The sequence below is a fragment of the Cryptotermes secundus genome, unplaced genomic scaffold, assembly GCF_002891405.2.
Source record: "Cryptotermes secundus unplaced genomic scaffold, Csec_1.0 scaffold1859, whole genome shotgun sequence".
NCBI classification, from domain to species: Eukaryota; Metazoa; Arthropoda; class Insecta; order Blattodea; family Kalotermitidae; genus Cryptotermes; species Cryptotermes secundus.
In genome coordinates, this window is record NW_019734348.1 from 179,224 (window position 1) to 202,057 (window position 22,834).

Below are 22,834 nucleotides of genomic sequence, written 5' to 3' on the forward strand. Positions count from 1 at the left end.
GGAAAGTGCCGCAGGGAACACAGGACAGGATAATTAGTGACAAATTAAATGATTATGTCTGTCCATGAGGTTGCTAGGTACACTGAGATATGCATTAGGTATAATGTTCTAATATCTGGAAAATTATGATATCCAGCAATCGTTTGGTCCTGCAGGCACTAGCTGTCGCAACTTGTACTGTACATTGTTATCACCTTGGGTAATTAGTTTGTTCAGATAGTAAGAAACATTAGCCCTTAACTAGTCAATCTGATTTGAATGATTTTAATGAGTCACTCTGTGGTATGCCCTACAGGTTTTTCAGGTTCTGGTCTTCTAACTTGTCACACCACTTAGCACTGTATGTAGATACGAACATTTGAGAGGAACTTGCCACCTCAGTTTTCAGGGTGAGTCGTGTTTTCCTCTGAAATGTGTTGGTATTTGTATACAGTACTATACAGTGTCACAAAACAGAAGACTAGAGTCATTGCCATGAAAATGTGAAAACATAAGTTCACATGTAAAGTCAATGACATATTCAGTAATTGTGAAAGTATAAATATGTAAAAGTTTTGAGGTTTTTGTGGTGATAAGTGTTCAGATTTTGTCCTTCTGGATTGACACCATGTAATCTTATAGGTGGATACAGATGTTTTGGAGGAACATGGTGATTTCATCTTCAGGGTTGAAGATGGAAGCAGGATATTCATCTGAAACATCAGTACCTGCTTATAGGTCTACATGGTGTTACCACCCAGAAGACCACAGTCAGGGCATAAAATTGTTCTTAAAGTGAAACAATCCGATTTACTCATACAGGACAGCTAGTTGTACAGTACCAGACAGTAGTGACCATACCAGGTTTTAGCACAGTGTAAACATTTTACAGTACAGTTTTTCTGTAGCCATTTCTTGAAATAAGTATATAAGTTTATTAGACACATTACAAAATATTTGAAGCTTAGAACTGTTTTTAGCATACCTGTAGATATTCTGACTGCACCTCTATCAGTTGTTCAAAACTTACATGATAAAACTTCATACTCTGCTTGCTGTATGTTCCTGTATTTTTTATTTTTCTTCTCAGCCTCTTCCAGCCAATAAGATTATCCCATGTTTGGTATTGCGAAGTACAAGTATTGTCATTAGGCATATGTATTTTGTACTCTTAAATATTCTGGTTGCGACGAGCTGATACCTGCCCAAGGAGTCCTACTGAATGTGTAAGGTCTAGAAAAACCGAAGTATTTGGAGAAGTTCATGGAGGTAGGCCAAGGCCCACTGGGGCTGTAGTGCCAAGGGGGAAATTCTGGAATTGTATAGCTTAAACCTGTGACCTTTAACCAAGCAGAAAAATGTGTTTAAATTGCCAAGAGAGCAGAGTGGCTACACTAACTGAACTTAAAATTTAATGCCTTCTAGAAATTATATAAACCATACATTAGAGAGCAAAATAAAGTAATTTTATTTTGTATTTAGTGTGAGACAAGGAGGTCAGGTATGTCTGAAGAAAATGACTGACTGTGATCATCTTGTAATACTGTATATAGCCTGGTAGAAGTTTACCAGTATTTTTGAGGAATGTGCTACCTCCATCTTCACAGTCCTCTGAAATGACAAGCTTCTACTGGCATCATATTCCAGGAAATAGCATGCTTTAGTCATTGCTCAGATTTAACATAGATGGCTACAGTTTGATACTCAGCAGGAATGCTGGAATTTTCATCTTCACAGGTGTTATGTCTAGAATGGTTTTGGGGTTGAGCCTCCTCTCTGTGGATCCATCCCAGGGGCAGTTTTTATCTGGGGTTAAGTGAACAAAGCATTGGCATCTGTTAGATATAAGGCTGGACCCCAGAGCTAGTCTGATATGGCCCTACAAGATTTCTTTGTTGTCATCAAACATCTTGCTTTTCTTTCTTCACTTTATTTTGGTATAGGCTCAACTGATGTTATGATAAATGGATTTTTACCTCAACATCATAAGAGTTTTACACATTTATGCAGTACCAACTGCACACCTGCTGGAAGCAGAATACATCTGGCCCATGAATCAAAACTCAGCAAGCCAAATCCATTTCAGGTTGACATTTAATGAACATATTGCTTGAGTCTTACATTATTTAATAACATCATTTCAACTGCATAATGTTAAATGGCATGGGAAGATGATCATGCTGGAAGAAGTCATGGGCTATGTGAAGATATTAGTGCAATGTCCACTGGGGAAGACTCTTAGGAAAATTATGAAAATCCATAGCCATGATAGCCAGTAATGTTGCCAGCATTTTAATTTGGTAGCTCCTGAATACCAGATACAAACTGAAATTTAGTTGCAACATTCCGACCGTATCTTCAGGACAATAACTTTGTCCAAAATGGCAGAAAGTTGTACCATCAGAACTTCATTCATGCATTATAAGCCAAAATACTCTTTAATTTGAAATCTGGTAATTAGGCAGATTATGTGGATCATATCCATTGTAAAGGCTTTCTCCTTATATTCATGTTTGCCTGTTGCCATGTTTGTTATGTGAACTGTAGCATCATGGTCATTTTCCCTATAATGTCAACCTGAAACTGTTTAAAGTTTAATGCTTTGTCTGGGGGTACAGCCAACTGGCAACAGGAAGCAGTGACCTTAGTATTTAAAACATTACTGTGGTACCCATCAGTTGTGTTCATACTGAAGATACTAGGTTCCTGTACTTGCTCTTTAAGTCCACTTTCATTATTTTATGAGAAAACTACAGTATTACCGATTGAGAATTCAACGGGAAGTCTTATAATTTGTTATATAAGCTTTAATACTAGTAATTTCCCATGCTTTCTCTGGTAATCCCTTTCAGTCCTAACCCTTCATTGAATGATGCACCAGGTCCAATATGTAACGCCACTTCCCACGAAAAGCATGCACAGATAGTCAATCCTAAACTGCTTCGTTTATATAGTATACTACCCTTCACACATCCATGTAAAAACATTGTCAGTTTTGTCAGTATGCAACACACTGAAACAGACTGCTCACTAGTTTATGACTTACTGTATTGACTGCATGGACTGTGTTACTGCTCGACTGTTCATTGCTTGATGACCTGAAATTGCAGTGACAATGATAAAACTCACACATTACTACTTTATATGCAGAGGAAAGCGGCCTCCGTAGTCTAGGGGTAACGTTCCCACCTCATGACTCAAGGTACGCGGGTTCAATCCCAGCGGAGGTCGTGGAATTTTTAAGGGCGGAAAAATTCAGGGAATAAGTCCTCCGGGAGGGACTTTAAGCCGTGTGTCCCGTGTCTTAGATTTACGGCACGTAAAAGAACCTCATGTCTCTAGGAGACCTCTGAGCTAAATTACAGGCACTTTCCTGCCCAAGTAGTCTCCAATGCCTCTGGTGGATGGGGGAAGCATCAAGGTACCGAGGGCCGACCTCGTTGGCTCAACGGGGGCTGATGGCACACACCGTTACTGGTAGGGTATGGTGACAGTAGAAATTAAAGGGGGGTGCACAATGGACCAATAACTGGTCTAAGTGCATGGGGAAACCCACCCCCTCTCATAATACGAATACGAATATATGCAGAGAAATACAGGCTTATCAAATTATTATGTCCATATGAATCTGTCACTTCCACCCCAAGAAATTCAAAGCAAACAGATGGATTTTCACCAAACTTGGCATGAATTTCATGCCACTAAACACTGCCCATTTTGTGTTTCCTGCCATCAGTAATACTAACATGGAGGCCAAGCAACCTTCTGAGATGGTAGCAACTCCACTTAATGAAGGTTCTTCAAATTCTTTGTGGTAAAAAGAGAGACTTTGGTTGTATTCTTATTGTAGAATGTAAAACAAAACAGCAGCTATTATTAATTCATATTTATGTATCAAGTTGATGGTGATTACTAGTGAACAACTTGAGTCATATTGATAGCTTTCAGTATTCAGGAACAAACTTTATTTCACATCTGACTGTGTTTATTACATTACTGTGTCCAAAATCATCTTGAGTTTTTATTTGTACTGTTTTCTTTTTTTTTTGCAGCTGTGTCCCATTAATTCACCAAGTAGCTCAGCTTTTCAGTATTCAATAAGGGCTCATTTTATTCAGCCTGTTACATCACCATTTGAACAGTTTGGCTTCCCATAATTACTGTATTGAAGGGTGAACATAAAACCCATCAGAATGTGCCATCATAGGAAGATGACACTTTTCTGATGGAATTTGTAATGTGGGCCTTATGTCTTTGTGCAAACACGTGCATCTCCCTATACAAATCCATTTGTCTTTAAACAAATGTTTGTTACTCTCTTGTTGTCTACATTCTGTAGTCACTCAGTTGAATTTCTTGTTTGTGTTGGGAACAGGATTTGTCAGTTAGTTCTTATTCTTTCTCATACAATAGAGGGTCATTGAAAAAGAATAATGGGATTTAAAAAAAAAACTATCACTCAAAAACTGTTAAACATATTGTCATGACTCAAGCATTAAATTGCTAAGAAATGTCTGAAGGTTTTTTTTACCTTGGTATGTATCGATGTGCGCTCCATTTATTGCTCAGCAGAGATTGAGATGGTATCTGGTCTTGTGCAAAGTCTGCTGAATCATACCTGGAGTTAACCTTTGTGGTCGCTGCTGTGATTCTATCACGTAGCTGCCAGAGACCCTGTATCTTTTCACCTTGCAGTGTTCTTGACGTGCAATGACAGACTCCCCTCCCCCAAAAAAATTGTCAGGCAATTCTGATATTGATCCATAACAAAGCCTACTTTACCTAGAGCCATAAGTGGACTTTTCTGCACATCCCATAAACCATTTCTCAGATTTCACTGAAATTCAAGATGACAGACTTTCACTAATTTGCATTTCATTATTCCTATTTTTAAATAAAACCTCAGGAATGCTGTTGATGGGTATACCCTTCCCGGTCTTATTTTAACACAGCCTGGAAGATTTCTGCTGTACTGTCATTTGGCATGCTCCCAGTGGTTTCCTTTGAATTTTAGATTTGCCTGTGATATCATTCCTTATTGAGAATTTTTCAAAATAAATATATCTCTGTGAGAGAAGTTTCTTTATATATATATATATATTAACAGTGTAGTATAAGAGATGTGGCACATGTCACATGTTGTTACTGAAATGTTCCACTACATATACAATGCAGTGTTTATGAAATTATATATCAGTTCACTTTTACTTAATATTGTATAAATGAAATTGAATTCTTTCATTCTTATGTCAATAATAAATTTACATTGCAATGGAATATTTATAAAGAATGATTATATTATGTATAATGGGTCCTCCAGCCAATAAATAAATACTGTTGAGATTCACAGATATATAGGTTTGAGAAGCTGTGTCAATTTCTTGTCCTTGCAATCCCACAGCTTCCTTAAGTACAATGTGTACTGCATATGCAGACCGCTAAGTTGTGATTAAGGACTGTTTGCTGTTACCAACGCTGTCCAAGAGTAATAAGCTACATCCAAGTAACTGACAAGCAAATCAAGTTCTATTGTGTACCTTCTCATATGCCACAAAAAAATCAAACAACTCTTCTGTAATAACTTCACAGAGCAAAGTCTGTCTTGAGAAGCTAACAGTCACTCAGCTGGGTCAACAAATTCCCCATCCCTTGTGGAACCCAGAGCAGGGACATTTATGCCTAAATGCAATGTCAAGTGATGAATGAGCGTCTGAAATGTTTGAATTTCTACTCTAAATCAATGTGGCTATCTCCGCCTGCGATTTTATAGTGTTCAACTGCAGAATGACAGAAATACTAATGTTATTGGCTGATTCCAAAGAAAGCCATGCCTTATTGGATGAAATACAGAAACAACATACAGCGAAATCACTTAAAGATATAGTACAGTTTAGAGGCTTGTTGCAATAAAAGGCGGCGAAATTCATACATATTGAGACTATAGCATCACTGCTATTCAGAAACAACTTATGGGTACTGCATCACTAACTAAAAGAGCATAGAAAAAGCACATCTGTAACTGATTCCACGCATTGCATTAAAAAAGAAATTTTATGCTCAGGAAGTAACGTCAACCATATCATAAGTCTTGACAGACACATTTTACTGAACTGGTCTATATGGACAATTTCTATGTGCATGTTTTGAATAGGGAAGAAACCTTTCAAATTTTCATATACTTAGTCACACACCATGATAAACACTAACTACACCTCATATATCCATATCAAAATATTATCAGTACTCACAGAACAGACATAATGCACAGAAATGAAAGACTGCTCCTCTGTTGATGACCTACTAGATGACATGTTCATGTGTTAACACTCATTGAAGTCGTTGCTATAGTAATCTAACACTGTGTAGTTTCAGTGCTTCCCATTGTTACAAAACTTTTATATGCATACAGAAGGATAGAAACCATGGTATTCCATGCTAATGCTGAAATAATGTGAGAGATATATGGACACAGAAATCTTTGAAAAGCTTAGTCTTTATTATAGTAGTGAAAAGAAAAGAGAAATGTAACAGTACCAAGTCCACAAGATGTTAAAAGTAGGAAATACATGTTCATTATTCCTTAACACACTTATATAACAAACAAATGTTGATTACCCATCACAGTACATGAAATCCATTACTACAGTCACCTGTCATCTTGTTCAGAAGGCAGTTACTACACCTAACCTCTACAGCATAAGCCATTAAAAACCCAATGCTGAGAAGACAGGCATTGTATCTGCTTCCTATATCCTAATACACCACGTTTCCTACATACCTTGACATATTTACTGTTCTTCAGATCCATTGGATGTAAAAATCTACTGACAACAAGAAAATTATGGACATTGGAAGAGCCAGGAAAGAAATTACACCTTACACACATAAACCCCTACAGAAATGTTTTCACATTTTCAGGCATATATAGGGAACACATTTTCAACATCCATTATACACTCACCCTCAAACATAATATTCCAGTGCTCTCAAAGATGAAATCATGGAAACTCCATCAACTGCATCTTTAAAAAGAAATCTAATAATAAGAAAATCCAACATTCAGAATTACAAGGTTTACTAAACTATCAGAACTGAACACAAAGAAATACATCCCAAAATTGAATGAAACTAAAATTCCCTAATGATATTAATTTTGGCACCATTAGATTTTCTTCCCCCTTATAATTTTTAAGAAATATTAAATACTTCAAAGCTTTTGAGCTTACTTCTGATTATTGTAAAAAATGCTATTGCTGGCAGTATGAAAATCTGCATTATAACTTAATCAGAATTTTAAAGGCAATACAGAAAATTATATTCAGCATAACCAGAGCCAACTACATGCACTATGATACTCCTTCACTACTGCATTTCAAATATCGTGTCTACAATTTTTTGCTCATTTTTCTTTAGTGTCATAGTCTGGTTTGGATTAAAAAGGAATATAATATTCACTGACAATTTCTAAACTCTGAAAAATGTTTTACGTTTTAAGTACTGAAATAAAATTTGTTTCAATACAATTAATTTTACAATTGCCATTTTGAACTTCTAACCTCTTCAGTGATTTATGTATCTACTATTGAGGTATTTAATAATGATATTTATGTTACCCAGTTATTATATTTCAGAAGTGAAAAGAATCAGTTATAACTTTCTCGTACTGTTCAGTGTTAAAAAAAATGAAATATGATACTTACTGTTGATAATCTGATTACCAATCCTGTGTACTACAATGATTAAAATCCACAAGTAGACAACTTGCAATATCAAGGAGTACAAAATACACAGACTGGAATGTTGACAAAATGGCCAGTGGGATACACACATGAAACTGATGCTGTCATTTGTATTTTTTTAAAGAAAAAACACCATTGCTAAAAATACAGCATAATGGTAACAATTTTCAACAGTTAATGGACATTTGTTCTAACACCATATTCTGTATCCTTTGCATGGTACAGTGGCCATCTCAGCTAAGCCTGTGCTTCAAAGCACAAATACTGGTTCAGTAATTGACAAAATCACACATATCTGTCATTTTACAAATTCGCTGTCACTCAAGAGGTTCGGCATTTTGCACGTATTACAACAAAGAAAATGCAAAGGACAGATTTTTATATTATAATTTACCCCTTGGGATCAGGTAACATATTGTAGGATTGTATACCCACACTATCAGTTGCAAAGGTCAAACTTGGTTAGTCTTGTCTTGTGAGATGTGACACCATGTAGTCTGGTAAATTGGTACCATTCATAGGAATCTGCTGCCTCCTGAACAATGCTACAAATCTACCAAAGCGCACAGTGCCATGACTCAGAAGAGAGTATTCCCCATATCTGCTGCTGTGAGACCCTTAATCTCACTTGGAGATCTTTAAACATTGTAGCATGTACACCCATTACTAAGTAAAGACAACCACCACTAAGTAACAGGTTCCTAACAAACAACATAATGGCAACAGAGGAATGGTGTTTTCTATGCAGTCCATGTGAAGGTGTTATAAGCGGGACGAGTCTAGAGTTTACAGTCAGTTATAAGACATTCACCAGCCAGTAAGGACAGAAGCAGAGGCCATTGTTAGGGGCCATGACACGAAACGGTTAGAGAAAACAAATTGAGAAGACTTAGTACGTGCTGCAGTGAACTGCAGTGTGTGTATTTGCGATAGCACTACAACTGCTTCTAGTTACAATCTGCAAGTGGTCAATAAAGCCAAGTGCCAATCTGAACCCTGCCTACATTCACACTCTTAACAAGGGACAACCAGTATCAGAAACGTTTGGACTGGAAACTGCACTGGATTGTTATACCACCATTTTATGGAGATGGTACAAATGATGGCATGCCTGCTGGCTGAAATAAGAACCAACCAAGCCAAGGCAGATGGCAATCTATAGGAAATGATGGAAGAAATGACAGCCCACCAAGAACTCCTGAAATAGGAAATGCTGGCCAAGTTAAATGTCTATCCCAAAAGAATGATGGCCAGGATGGACTCCCAACTAGAGAATATGAAGGCTGTGGAGTATATCTAGGATAAAACATTCAACAAAATAGACACCACGGTTTTGGAGGCCAGTCGAGAAAGGGCACAGACCGTAGTGGAGCTGCAGGACACCCTTAATGTAGAGGGCGTGGTGGAAATTGTTGTAGCACTGGAGGAATGACATGGGGATTAGCATCTAGCTGCAGGACACCAAAAGCCAAAGAAATGGACACAGGGCGATGATGGGTCCCAGCCAAAGTTAGCTGCTGCCTGAGGACGGATGGTTGATCCATGGTGCCATTCCTGCACAGCATAAGGGACACAGTCATAAAGGACCAACAAATGAGAAGAGGTGACATAAAAATCGGACCAGGGACAATTTTGTACCAGGAACCCCTAAAGGACCAAAGTTCCAGACTAGACATCAGGCACAACAGAAGTGCTATAATGGCATAAGGAACCAGTGCCTGAAAGAGCAGCTACATCTGAAACAAGAAAATGCTCAACAAGAGAAATGTCAACTGACATTTGGCACCTTATCAGAGAAAACATGTAGCATGTAGACACATTGATGAGTAAAGACTATAAAAACGCCCACTGCTAGGCAACAGATTCCTAACATGCAACAACAGAACAGCAACACAGGATCCGTATTTTCTATGCAGTCCGTGCCGAGGGGTTATGAGCAGGACAATTCTGGAGTTTAGTCAGTTGTGAGACATTTGCCAGCTGGTAAGAACCTACGCAGAGGACATTGTTAGGATCCATTACCAGGAAACAGCTAGTGAAAACAAACTGAGAAGACTTAGTATGTGCTGTAGTGAACTGCAGGGTGTATGAATTCATGACAGCGCTATAGTTGCTTGTAGTTATGATCTGTAAGTGGTCAATAAATTCAATTACCAATCTAAACCCAGTCTATAGTCACTTTAACATGGGACAATATTAATCTTTTGTATATAAATATTGACCTTTTTGCTCTGAATTTATTTACTGTTTAATATGGTGAGTAAAATAAAACCTTCTTCCTATATTTCAACAGTTAAAACTATTTATGCCGGTCACGGTAGCCGAGCGGTCTAAGGCATGCACTGTCTTCGCTCGCTCAGAAGCTGGGATAGTGGGTTCGAATCCTACTCAGGGCATGGATGTTTGTGTGCGTTTTTCTGTGTTTGTCTACAGGTAGAGGCCTTGCGACGAGCTGATCACTCGCCCAAGGAGTCCTACCGAATGTGTAAGATCTAGTAAACCAAAGTGAAACGGAGAGTTTCATGGACCTAGGCCCAAATTGGGGCTGTAGCACCACAGAAAAAAAAACTATTTATGGCCTTCGAAAATATAAATCATGTTACCTTCAAGCTTGTTACTAAAATTCAATTTGGAGAGGATTATTTGTGGATATGCCATTTGACTTCCTAGAAGAAAAGCTGTTTTGAAAATGCTTCAGTTACAGTTATGCAATGTCATGTAACCAAAGTGTGAAATGACTTTAGAAAACACACAGTTGAAGTGAATTTTCATTGTCCATGTCGCAGCTGTACTACTGCTTTAATGAATATTCAGTAAATTTCAGATAAGTAATTCTGCAGTTATGAATGGGAGAAAAAGTTAATGAAAGTTGTAATTTTAACACAGAATTCCTTATACACTAGCAATCACAATGAAACTCATGAAACTGCTGAGATTTCAACCAGAAACATTCAAAGTGTTACTATCAGACTAACTTGTCTGGTTAGAAAAAAGCCTCTTTGAAGATAAACATTCAACAAACATGACTGTGTATTCATTTCTTCAGCTTCACTTTAAAAATCGAATCCTCATTCCTATATGTAAAACCAAATAAAATGTGCCACATATTTTCTGAACAACATTCCTTTGCACAAACAGGTTCTGCATTGACAACAAAAATAACATATCTCACTTTCGATCTGATACCTCTTTTCTCAGCAAACACAAACTGATATGAATATTTATAACATCTAACGTGGGTGAAGTGGAAAACATCTCACCTCTTTATATAAGTTTTTTATAAATCCAGTTGAAATGGGAATATTCATTTTTAAAAACTTGTTCTCATTAATGAATGCTTAATGTGCCATACATAAACTGATAAAGCTAAACAAAATGCCTACTACAAGCCAAGAAAAATTAAAATCCCACATTATTTTACTGTGTTTGATACCATGTTCAGGTGTTCCAGTCTTCTCAAACAATTTGTATTACCTATAATAAAATGTGACAATCGTATCTAGAAATCAAATTTGTCAATGGACCTAATTCTAGCATGAACTTCACATGGTTTTGCATATATTCTCAGTTCAGGAACAGATATGGCAGTTACTTTTACATGGGGATTCTGTGAAATAATCATAGGCTGAACAGCCTTACAAGAAAAATGTACTGGAAAAATTATTAAATGCCTGTCAATTATTGAAAATGACTTAACAATTCATAAAGGACTGTACTATTAATATTCAAACAATATCATGGGCCAGGTTCAATCTTTTCATTGGCCACAAGTGGCCAGCATGCAACTTCTTGCTCACTCTTGCTTTTATCTAATCTGTTGCCTCCCCCTCCTTCTGAAATAGAAGAACATCTGGAAAATACGAACATTCTACTTAAAATTCAAATCCTACATAAACATTCTAGGCTGTCTTTTGTTTGATGTGTTAGCTACTGCTCAAAGAGTTTTAATCAGAGATAATGGAAGACATTTAATGAGCTATGAACAATCACAAAAGAGAGTTGGTACGAGGATTGTAAATGCTTTCTCCAATCTTCATGGTCAAAGATGAAGATGGTTTGTTCCTCTGAAACACAGGTATCCATTTGGTGTTATAACCCAGAAGACCAAAATTTAAATCTACAAAATTACTGACAGAAACTATGGAATTTTAAATTGAAAGACAATATTTGCAACATTTACAACTAATCCCAAAAAATGTAAATTTTTCCCTCCTCTCACCTGAAACAATTACACAGACTGAAAGTACCGACTTACCACGATAGCAGAAATGTGAAATGTCAGATATGTGCGATGTTAACTAAACCCAATTGAAATATTAAAATACACAAGAAGTTTATGGGCTCTGTTACCCTCCGTTAATATTGGTGGTGCCCCTCTGACAACCACAACACAGCAACACATACCCTCTCTCCTTTCAAAAAGATCTCTCATTTAACAAACATAAAACACATTATTCTATTTTGTACTTGCTACATAACAAAAGAAACGAGCTATTACTAACAAGGGTGACGTCGATTACATGAATGATATTGTAAAAAGGTATTTCTGGACATTTTGATGGTCTCAAAACTCTGAAAGAACAGATGTTCCAAGTCCTCAGAAGTTCTGAATTTTCATACATTTGGTGCTTTGAAGATACACTGTACTCACCAAGTTAGAGGATTCCCTCACATTAGCTACTATATAAACTCTATGAATTTAGTTGCCCAATCTTTCAAATAAACCATTTGGAAACATCCATCATGGGATGTATAGACACATACACAAGGGTCAAAATATTTTTGAAAATCTGGTAGCCAGATAAATATTTTTGTTATGAGGCAAAGGTGAAACCATATTTTCTGGCACTTCACTCTGATGAATCTGATTAGTGTACAAAATTCACTCCTTCCTGTCATGCTGTTTACATTCACAGGTGAAGCATCATATTATGGCAAAAAACAGTGAACTTATAAGACAAATAATTGTGATGACACGCTAATTATTTTGATCTTAACAGCTCTGGATGTGGTATGCTATTTCCTCTGTGTCACAAATGACTGAGTATTAGACTGCCATAACTCCAAAAGTCATCTCATGAATTGGGGAAATTACATAGTTGCCAGTGAACATTTTTTGGCTGCCATCAGTAACCAATCAAACCACACCTTCAAAACCTTGGATACACACATGCAGTTACCTCACCTGTCTCAGCATTTCACATTACTTACCAAAACCATAAATGCTGGTGTAACCAACCCTCTTACTGTGCATCAACAGAACATAAAACGTTATTCCAAATGCATGATAGCACTGTGTTGACAATACCAAAATAAAAACCAGCTTCTAATACTTGAACAAAACAAATGTATTATGACTTTCAAATTATAATTATAAATTTATAAGTTTTAAATATAACAATAGCTTGAGTCTCTGAGGACCTTGTGTCCCATTTTCAATCCAAAAATATTACTGTAAATTACATCTAAGGCAATCAGCCAACAGTGCACCCTGTTTCCTCCCCTTCTCCTCAATAGAAATATTAATATCCCCCTTTGGTTGCTGCGCAGAGCAATTCTTATACAGCAAACACTGCCAGCTGAGTGAGGCCTGACAGCTACTCCATTATCAGAATCAGAACTATACCTCATACATCCTTCAAAATACCTCGCTGACAACGCTCTAATTACTCTGATCTTAGTACAGTAGAGCCTCAGCACACCCCACCCCAACCCCAAATAGGGGAGGTGGGACAAGCATACAAAAATTACAAATTTGATATAACTGTTTTACTTTCTTGCAGTAAAAATGGATTCTTGTGAAACATAATACTGTATGCTAATGGACCTGCTTCTCTAGGTAATGAATGATATAATCTGGCCAACACTTGTCGTGAGACTAGAATGCAGTCAGATATCCATGGGTTCCACTTGTCGGTTGGGCTACTATGGGTACCTATAAATATTACGAACAAATGATTTTACAAAGAAAAAAAAAATCAGAATATTTTATTTCAAATCCTGTAATCCAAATGGTATGATTACTCTGAACACATCAGCTCTCTAATTAGTTTGGATTATCAAGGCCACAACGTATATTCGAATTTAAAGCATACTGTATTTACGCATGTATAGGCCGCGTGCGTGTATAGGCCGCAGCACAATTTTCAGACAGAAATTATAGAAAAAATAATTTTCTTGGAATATTATTTCAGGAGTATTACACCCTGTATTACTAATTATGAATATAATTTTTTTTAAATGAAGTGTGATTTCGAATATTTCGAATATAAGCCGCACCCCAGTTTTCCTCTTGAATTTTTGGCAAAAAATGTGCGGCCTATACATGCGTAAATACGGTAATTCATATGGATGTTATAATGTAATACTTCTACTGGCAAAGTTACAACTGTTTTGATACATTTAGAGGGTTAATAAGAAGAAATAAAGCAACCCAGAATTTAAACAGATAACTACTAAACAGAAGAAATTACCTCTGGAATTGACTGACAAACACATTTTCCAAAGTCTCTCATCTGAAACAGGCTTATTGGACCAAGACTGGATGACTTTTGGCAGTTACATATGAAGATTTCGTGCATACCAATCCCCTATCAGTCAGCTTAATGTGTCTGCTAATGAAATAACTGAACTCCAAAGTGAGATCAACTGATAATACAGTTACACGTATTTTTGTCAGTCACCCTGACATATTGTAACTTTTTCAACTAAATAAAATCTGAGCAAAGTCCTCACTTCACTTCAACTTCAAAGTTTGATGTGATATCTGTTGCCTGCATAATATGGAACTGTAGATCAAACTGCATAACCCCGTATCAGGCCCATTTTATTTCCATGTTCTCACACTGAAAATTTATGGTCTAATACAAACTATGACCTAATATAAGAATCACTTTAAGTATGTAACTCCTAAGATTAATGTAATAGACACTAATTAGCATTTAAATACAAATGAATCAAACCCACCACCTCAGCTACATAGCTACATAAGACCTACAACCCGCCACCTCGGCTATACAAGACCTACAAAGTGCCAGTTCTTTCTATTGTAATAAAATGAATTCAAAGTCTATAATGAACTAAAACAGCCACTAGATTTACATGTCTTCAATAAAGTACCATACTCTGGCCCCCAAAAATTCCTCATGTTTTTATTTTCTTAGCTGATATTACAAATTATTCAGTAGTTTTAATGTTGTTCATATGGAAGTTCACTAATTTAATGTACACTTAAATTTTCTTCAGTAAAAATAAGCAACATAAATACATTTAATTTAATTTAATAAATTTAATTTCAACAAAAATGAAGTTGATTTATTTTTAAGAACAAATGATGTTATTAATTTAAGCAATCTTGGGATTTGTTTTGAGGAAAATGCAAAACAACAAAGAACAACTCTATGTAAGTTTTGAGGTTTTCATGGCGATGACTATGAAGAAAGTCGTCTTCTGGGATCTGGTGCCATGTATTCTTGGTTTTAACTGACGTTTCAGAGGAACGTCGGTTAAAACCAAGAATACACAGCGCCAGATCCCGGAAGACGACTTTCTTCAACAACTCTATGGTTTACAATGGCTGAAATCAAGATTCATCAGAAGCAGGGAATGCATATGACAACTCTGCTGATGTCTTATTTAAAAGAGATTATTAAGTTAACACAGTAAACCAGCTAACAAACACATGTGCATTTGTAACTAGAAGCTGATAAAAACTGTCCTCATGAACAAAAATATTCTGGGTTATATCATTCAGATTTCAAAGAATATGTAATTTTACTTTAAATTTCTTAACTAATTAAATAGTATGTCACAGGACATTTAGATTAAACTTAAGTTTTATAGAACCTGGCATTACAAGTCATTTGCTACAGCTGTATCTCCTCTGCCATTAGCCAGACAACCTCATTTCGTGTCTCCCCCTGTGAGGTATATGACTAAGGATATATGCAAAGTACCAAGAGAGATAATAAAGAAGAGAGGGGTATGCATCACTTAAGAAACTGTTGTGATCACGGCTGTCCGTTAAATTCATAATGGCAACCAACAATCTGCTGCTTAGCAGCGATCGCTCGATAACCAAGCCAGCAGTTACCACTTGCTCACTCGGCCGTAAAGCTTTGGCAATCAGATGACAAGCTTTACATTTGGCTTTGCATTTTATTTATTTCTTTTTTTATTTGGACACCCGCACGTCATGTACACGTGCGGGGAGAGATGGATGTGTGCATCTGATCTCCCGCTCGTTCTTCCCCGCGTGCTGGGGACGTCGACGATGTGTTACGATGAACGATGGGACTTGTTTTGCCCAGAACTCAAACCAAATGCTTGATCCCTATCCAGCTGAGCCTCTTCATACCCATGGCGTCCAACCCTCATACAACAAAGCCAAATTGTCGAGGCTCATCGCTTCACGGATGACATACTCCACCTGGACCAATGAAGTCACAAATTAAATTCAGTTGCAAGAATATATTTATAGTAATTAACTTATCAAGTATCTTTGTATATGTGTGAAGCACGGTCTCTATTTTGAGAAAAGAACATAAATTACATGGATTTAAGGGGTCATGACTTTGTGTTGGGCTTAAAATAAAAAGGTCACTAAACAGAGCCATGCCTTTCTGTCAAAAATGTTGAAGAAATTCATCTCTTAGGAGAAAAATTATAAAAAAAAATCTGTTTACAAGTACATTACTATGACAAAAAACCAACAGATATGAAAATCCCATATATACTTGTGTACCAAATTTCAAGACTGTAGATTTGTACTGTTTAGAAAAACATACCATAATAAACAACGAGGAGACAGGACCTACCACCCCCCCACCACCCCCAAAAGCTGAAGTACGAGGATTTTATACATAATGGAAAAATTTGCGATTTATGTACGTCACATGGTGTCAGTGATAGAAAAATTAAAGAAGCCACAATGGAATGGACCCATAGTAGGAAAAGCTCTTGCTATTTGAGAAACCGCAGAGACACAAGGATAACTTTAAGATGGTTGTTATGGAAATAAGCTGGGAGGTAGAGTGAAGGAAGAGACTAGCCAAGGACCACGACCAATGATAGTAATATACGGGTTCTACTAGGGTCAGAAAACAAATGCAACTTGATGCACAGAGCAAGATACTATTTTCCCATCATCGTGATCTGCTGTCTAGAATAGCACCATGCCACACGGTTTTTCCAGTAAACATTTCTCCATATAACTCAGAATAATTTTTTTGTATCTCTGGTGTTGGAGGTTATAAAAATTTGAAAAAACCTGAAAAATATAAATTATTTTCATTTTTTTCACATGCACTTTGAAAAACATGTGTAACAAATCTACTATGTAACTGAAACAAATGCTGCACTTACACACGCTTATATGGCCAGAAGATCAATGGCTGCAATGATTTAAGCATATGCACAGGATTTTCCATGATATGAGACAATATAATCTTATTATCTTCAAATTAGAAGTAATAAGATCCTTGCTAACCTGTTCCTGTACCGTAGCCCTACGACCAGGGTCAGGGTCTCGTCCTTCCAGCTTCATTCTCACTCTTCTCCACACCCCCAGTGCATATGCATTCCTCTCCTGCACAGCTGTAAACAATCAATGGGCAAATTCTGGAAGATTTACCAATGGTGTCTCATTCACATACAGAAATAATGGGAGTGGACGGTTTGAAACTTTATAAACTGACAATACTTTCAAGCCATGTCTTGACAAATTTTACAAATTCAGATGTGCGGTTGGGAAGTCTGAATGGATATTGCTACCTCTTAAATATCTGGGGTTAAAAATTTTGAATATAGTATAGTTAGTGACTCCTAACTTTAGCTGTGCGGAAAGGTAAACGCTGTTGTGGAGCACGCTTGCTGTTCGCTTGCTGTGGTGATGTTCAGAGCTACTCCCAGAGCGGAAAACATTGCCTACAGAGATCATTAGCAGATACACAACGTACTATATACCTGACCACACTACAAAATGCTACATTCCAAACTGCTAGTACCCACGCTGATGTAAGCTAATAAGACTGCTCCCCCAGCTCCGCGAGAGATGGTATGACCCCTCTACCACGGCTAGAGTTCCGCGGAACTAACAGTACACGGTTTAGTGTTCTTATTTGCAACCTGTGCCAAACTTGGGCAATTCTCATATTATATAAAGGCACCATTTGACTATAGAAAGCATAGTGTATGAAATGAAATGGAAATATGATCATAAACAGATCACACATAATGACTTGGGAGTGTCTCGACATGTTTATAGGTAGTATCCCTGCATCTTCCTGGAGAGCACAGAGATACATGTAAGACCTCAGTCAATAAATTCAGTAGGCTCCCAGAGAACCAAACCAGGTTCTACACACAAAATACAATCCTCAAGCACTAACAATACACTATGTTTCTTGGCAAAACAAAGAGGATGTTTCAGTCACTTCTCAATTACAAATGGTAAAAGAGGGGAAAATCAGCATACAAAATTGAAAACAATGGACAAGCTACATATACCTACAGTCCATCCTGCACTCAATCCTAAATATCACTTAATCATTACTTATTGGTTGTGTTATTGGTCACTAGATAGTGAAAGAAACATTTTCCATTATAAGAAAACAACCCTTGTTCAGTGGTAGGCCAGTGTGAAAAGAAATAAAATAGCAAAACAGGAAGCTGCAAAATGTTAAAGATGTGCAGTCTATTAATAATCATTGTAAAGCATCACTGATACATATCAGTGAGACAATGTAACAACACACTATTACAGGAAGCTACAACCCATAGCTAATGGTCTCTGAAGTCCTGTAAGAAGCAGATATTTGAGATAACAATACAGAATTGTCAGAGAACTGTTTGGGCAACATGCAAAAAGCTATTCAGTGAAATCTAGGTGCCATAAATGTTGTTTCAACAGCAAGTACTATATGATATATGAGTAACACTGTCTTCTGAGTGATGCTGTATAATCTTGTTAAGAGTTTAGCAACATTTCGTGGGAATGTGCTGCATCCATCTTCAGGGCTGACACTCTGACCAAAATGGAAGCAGCAAAATATAGACCACACAGCATCACATCTTCATAGTCACCACCACAGTTTCAAAATCTTGGCCCTTGTACAAAATTATTCTACCACAGGGTAGTATGACAAGCTTGGAGCTGAGTCCAATTGTGTTAAATTCACTTTCCTAGACTCTGACCTCAAATTTTCAGTTTCTTCTGGTGTTACCTTTGCCAGTATGAGGATCCCTGCTTGGCTTGGTGACCACACTGCTGGGTGCAACTGGCACACCTTTCTTGGGAGACAGGCAAATGCTCTCTTGCCGCAGCAGGGGCGGTCTTCTGGATCGGCTCGCCAGACTTCCAGAGGTACTCGTTTCCTCACCTGTTGCAGGTCGGCTGCATGCTAAAGTCCTTTCCTGTTGCACCTCCTCTTGTTGTTTGGCAAACATTACTAGTACTTCATAAATTGGGCCTGGATTTTAAACATTTTAAACATTATATTACATTGAGCTCAGACAAATTTGTTGGTAATGTTAAAAATAATAAATCTGTGATTCAACACTGCTAATACCAACTTTCAATGCCAGACAAATTTCCAGGTCAGCTCCACCCATACCTCACCCTCATAACTTATTGTTTGTAAAGTTACCATCTTTTCTCCTCCCTTTGTGCCAGTAACTGCTTTGTTGCAGGTCCGAAACATCTGAACTTAGCCACATTTTCAAAGGATATAAAAGTAAGCTTGAAAAATAAAAGGCTCTCAGAATGTTACATTTTTACCAGCACCTTAAAAAAATAAATAATAACACACATAAATCCTTCCTTCTGCATCACTTTGTCTGAGAGTATTTTCCTTGGTAAATGCAATGCCTTATCCACTACATTTAATACTTGTTTTACCTGTCTTTTCTTTCAGATGTTCCAGCTGATCCAAGGCCTTGTGGACACGGTCCACATCCAATTCATTCAACATCAGTTCACGGATCAGGGCTGAGAAATGTTCGGAGTATGCACGGTAACTCATCACATAATCCTGTAACCCTACCAATCCACAGTCCTCCAGCTGCAACATAAAGGCCACTTATCTATCAAAGCTTGATCTTTCAATCTGTCCTGTCCATTTCTTTCTACGGTGTTGCACAATATCAGACGATGAACAAATTTTTAAAATTGTCATTATTTGATTTGTTTCATTCTGGTCTGTCACACTAATATTATGAAAAAGTTAAATAGTTCCATTCAGCGTGACTGGTTATGATTTTGTTATTTCAATTATTCATGCCCTGAATAATTGAAATAAGAAAATCATAACCAGTCACGCTGAACGGAACTATTTAACATTTTCACTGTCATTATTTCTTTGTGCCTTAACCATATGGGGTACGCGGTAGCGCAGTTGGTTGAGGCACTATGCTACAAGCCAGAAGGTTGCTTTTATCAAATTCCGATGAGGTGGATTTTTCAATTTGCCTAATCCTTCCAGCCTCACTATGGCCCTGGGGTCAACTCAGCCTCTAACAGAAATGAGTACCAGGAATATTACTAGGGGTAAAGGGTGGCTGGTGCATAAGGTTGACAACCTCACCGCCATCTGTGAGCCGACTCTCTAGAAAATGTGGGACCCTTGACATCTCTCAACCCTATGGGCCTCCATGGCCTGTTACAGGGATACCTTTACCTTACCTTACCTTTGCCTTAAACATAAGGAAGAGAACTCACAGTCCATGTAACGCAACACATTTCAGCTGAGATCAATCTGAACATATGACACTAGAAACATGAATTGCAGGGCTTAAGGTTCTCGCAGTGGCACTTCTGAAGAGTTCTCGGATGTAATGCCATGTAATCCACTGAAAGTCATATGACTGTTCAGATGAACATGTAGCCTGCCTTCTGCTTACTACCTGCTGCATGTTGGTTTCTTGCTCAACTTCTTCGGCTTGCTTCTGCTGCAGTAGGATTTTGCTGTCTACCTGCTTCATGCAGGTTTTTTCGCTTGGTTAATTCTTGAACCTTGAAGATGGAAGCGACACATTCTTCTCAAAAGTTGACTGACTTTCAACAGACAACACGGTATTATATCCCAGATGACAGAACTCTTCATAACAACCGGTGTGAGACTCTCATAACTGGACAAGAACAAGAATTTTTCAGAACTAACCTTCACCATGGACTTCAACAAGTTCCGCACGTCAGACATCAACTTATGATGTGACGAAAGGCGGTTCCTTACAGCTATTACTTGATTCTTTACACAATCCTGGACAATAAACAATGACTCCTGAAGCTCCCCCATCTTCTGTTGTAATGTTTTCACTGTATCTGAAACAAAATATATATTGCGTAATACACGTAGCCTCTAGGCACGAAGTCCATGCAATCACAGCAACCAAGTAAACAAGCACATTCTGCACAAGATGAGCATTAGTTAAGATGCAATTATAGCAAATTTATAAAGTTAATAAGAAAATAACCAATATCTGTTGCATAAATTTACAACAGTACTGCTCCTTTATGACTTATCTAACAGTAACGTCAGCTCAGGCTACACAGTGTCAAATGGTAGGATTACAGAAGATGAAGAACCGGAAATGGCCCGACAAGAAGCAGTTGTGGCCCAACCTGTGGTAATAACCCAGTGTCTACGTGAAAGGACTGAAAACACGGCAATAATCCTAATCAGGAGGGCAGTGAACGGGCTGGAAGTCAGAAATGTCATTGCTTGGGCCAACCTGCTCGGTAATGGCCATGTCATAAATGAGAAGTCTGCAGTAAATTTCTCATACTAACGTCACCACTTGTACAGACTGCAACTGTGTGACAGTATCACGTACTTTCGTTATACTCTGACCATAAGCAGAGGAACTAACCTGAGATAAGCATTTCAACATTGTGTATCCATGTGTGGTCAATAGGTCCATCTGGAGCCAGAAGCTGAACGAGAGTCTCCTCCGCTGGTGTAACAATCAGCTCACACCCTGTGGCTAGCACGCAACTCTTCTCACACTGGTCCACCAACTGAGAGGAGCAGAACATGTAAGTGCTTTCTTCTTGTGACAATGGGTATGTCATAACCTTAGAAGTTACAGATGCTGGGACATTTCCACGTATCTAACTTCAGAATCAATTCCAATGTCAAAGGGTAGAAGAGTAAATGCAATTTGGAATGCACACATTTAAAAAATGAATTCTTTGTGACATTTCTTTATATTTCACTGGTGTTTGGATTAGTTTACAGCAAATACAAGTCTGTTGCTGACAGTATCTAATGCAATGGATTGTACCCCCAGAGAATGCAAAGAGTATTCTGTAATTCTCAGACTTTTCCTATTCATGGACCAGGAAACATCACAGTGCTTGCTGGCTGCTTGCTTGGCTTGTTCTACAACCCCGAAGATGTAGGCAGTACATTCCTCTGAAAAGTAAGTGTACTTGACTGCAAAGTGTCATATCCTAGAAGATAATAATACTCTTGAAATATATCTGCTCAGGAAAGCAACAATGTATAACTACCTTAACCGTTCAGCGTGGTTTGACGTGTATGTTTCGTCAGGTATTTTAAATTGTCTGCGGGGGTTCGACGTCTATGTTTCGTCCAGCTGCACACCTATGTTATAACGCCCATAATAATTGATGGTTTTGCTGTAGATTGTTAGATTTTTCGCTGGCCTGTTGTCACAATAACAGTATATAATAAGCCATGAGTTTAGCTGCGCTAAGTCATCGTTACATATGCCTGTCTTGCAGCAAAATTCTTGTTGCTCTTGGGAGAGGTTTCCTCATTCAAACTGTTATGAATGGCGTGTTTTCTTTCCTATGAAGTTATAAGCAGCAGGTGATATGTGCTGTGTTTATAATATCATATTGCCCTGAGCTGGCCACACTAACACACTCAATTGGAATTCTTAGAAGAGGGATATCCAAAAATTTATTCTTGCAAGATCGATTGATTTCGCACAGTACATAGCAGCCAGTTCTTAGAAAAACGTCACGAATTAAGGCAGAACACTGTGGTCACCCCCTGAGACGATACGGATGTGTGTGGGGGAGGGAAAAGAACTCATTCCTTCATGTATTATCGCTCCAGTTGACGCCATTTTATCGTACTGACCTTGGTGGT

General features: G+C 37.7%; 1 protein-coding gene across 1 annotated transcript in view; it reads right to left on the reverse strand.

The window, feature by feature from the left end:
- Window positions 1-15,223: 15,223 nt before the first annotated feature.
- LOC111868719 (serine/threonine-protein kinase SMG1) overlaps window positions 15,224-22,834 on the reverse strand; it is a gene marked incomplete at its 5' end in the record, with an annotated part of 82,975 nt that continues 75,364 nt past the window's right edge. Inside the window, 6 exon segments of the mRNA XM_023859638.2 lie at window positions 15,224-16,146; window positions 17,206-17,312; window positions 18,941-19,186; window positions 19,615-19,777; window positions 20,876-21,036; window positions 21,585-21,732. Of these exon segments, the coding sequence (XP_023715406.2) occupies window positions 16,069-16,146; window positions 17,206-17,312; window positions 18,941-19,186; window positions 19,615-19,777; window positions 20,876-21,036; window positions 21,585-21,732 (903 nt within the window).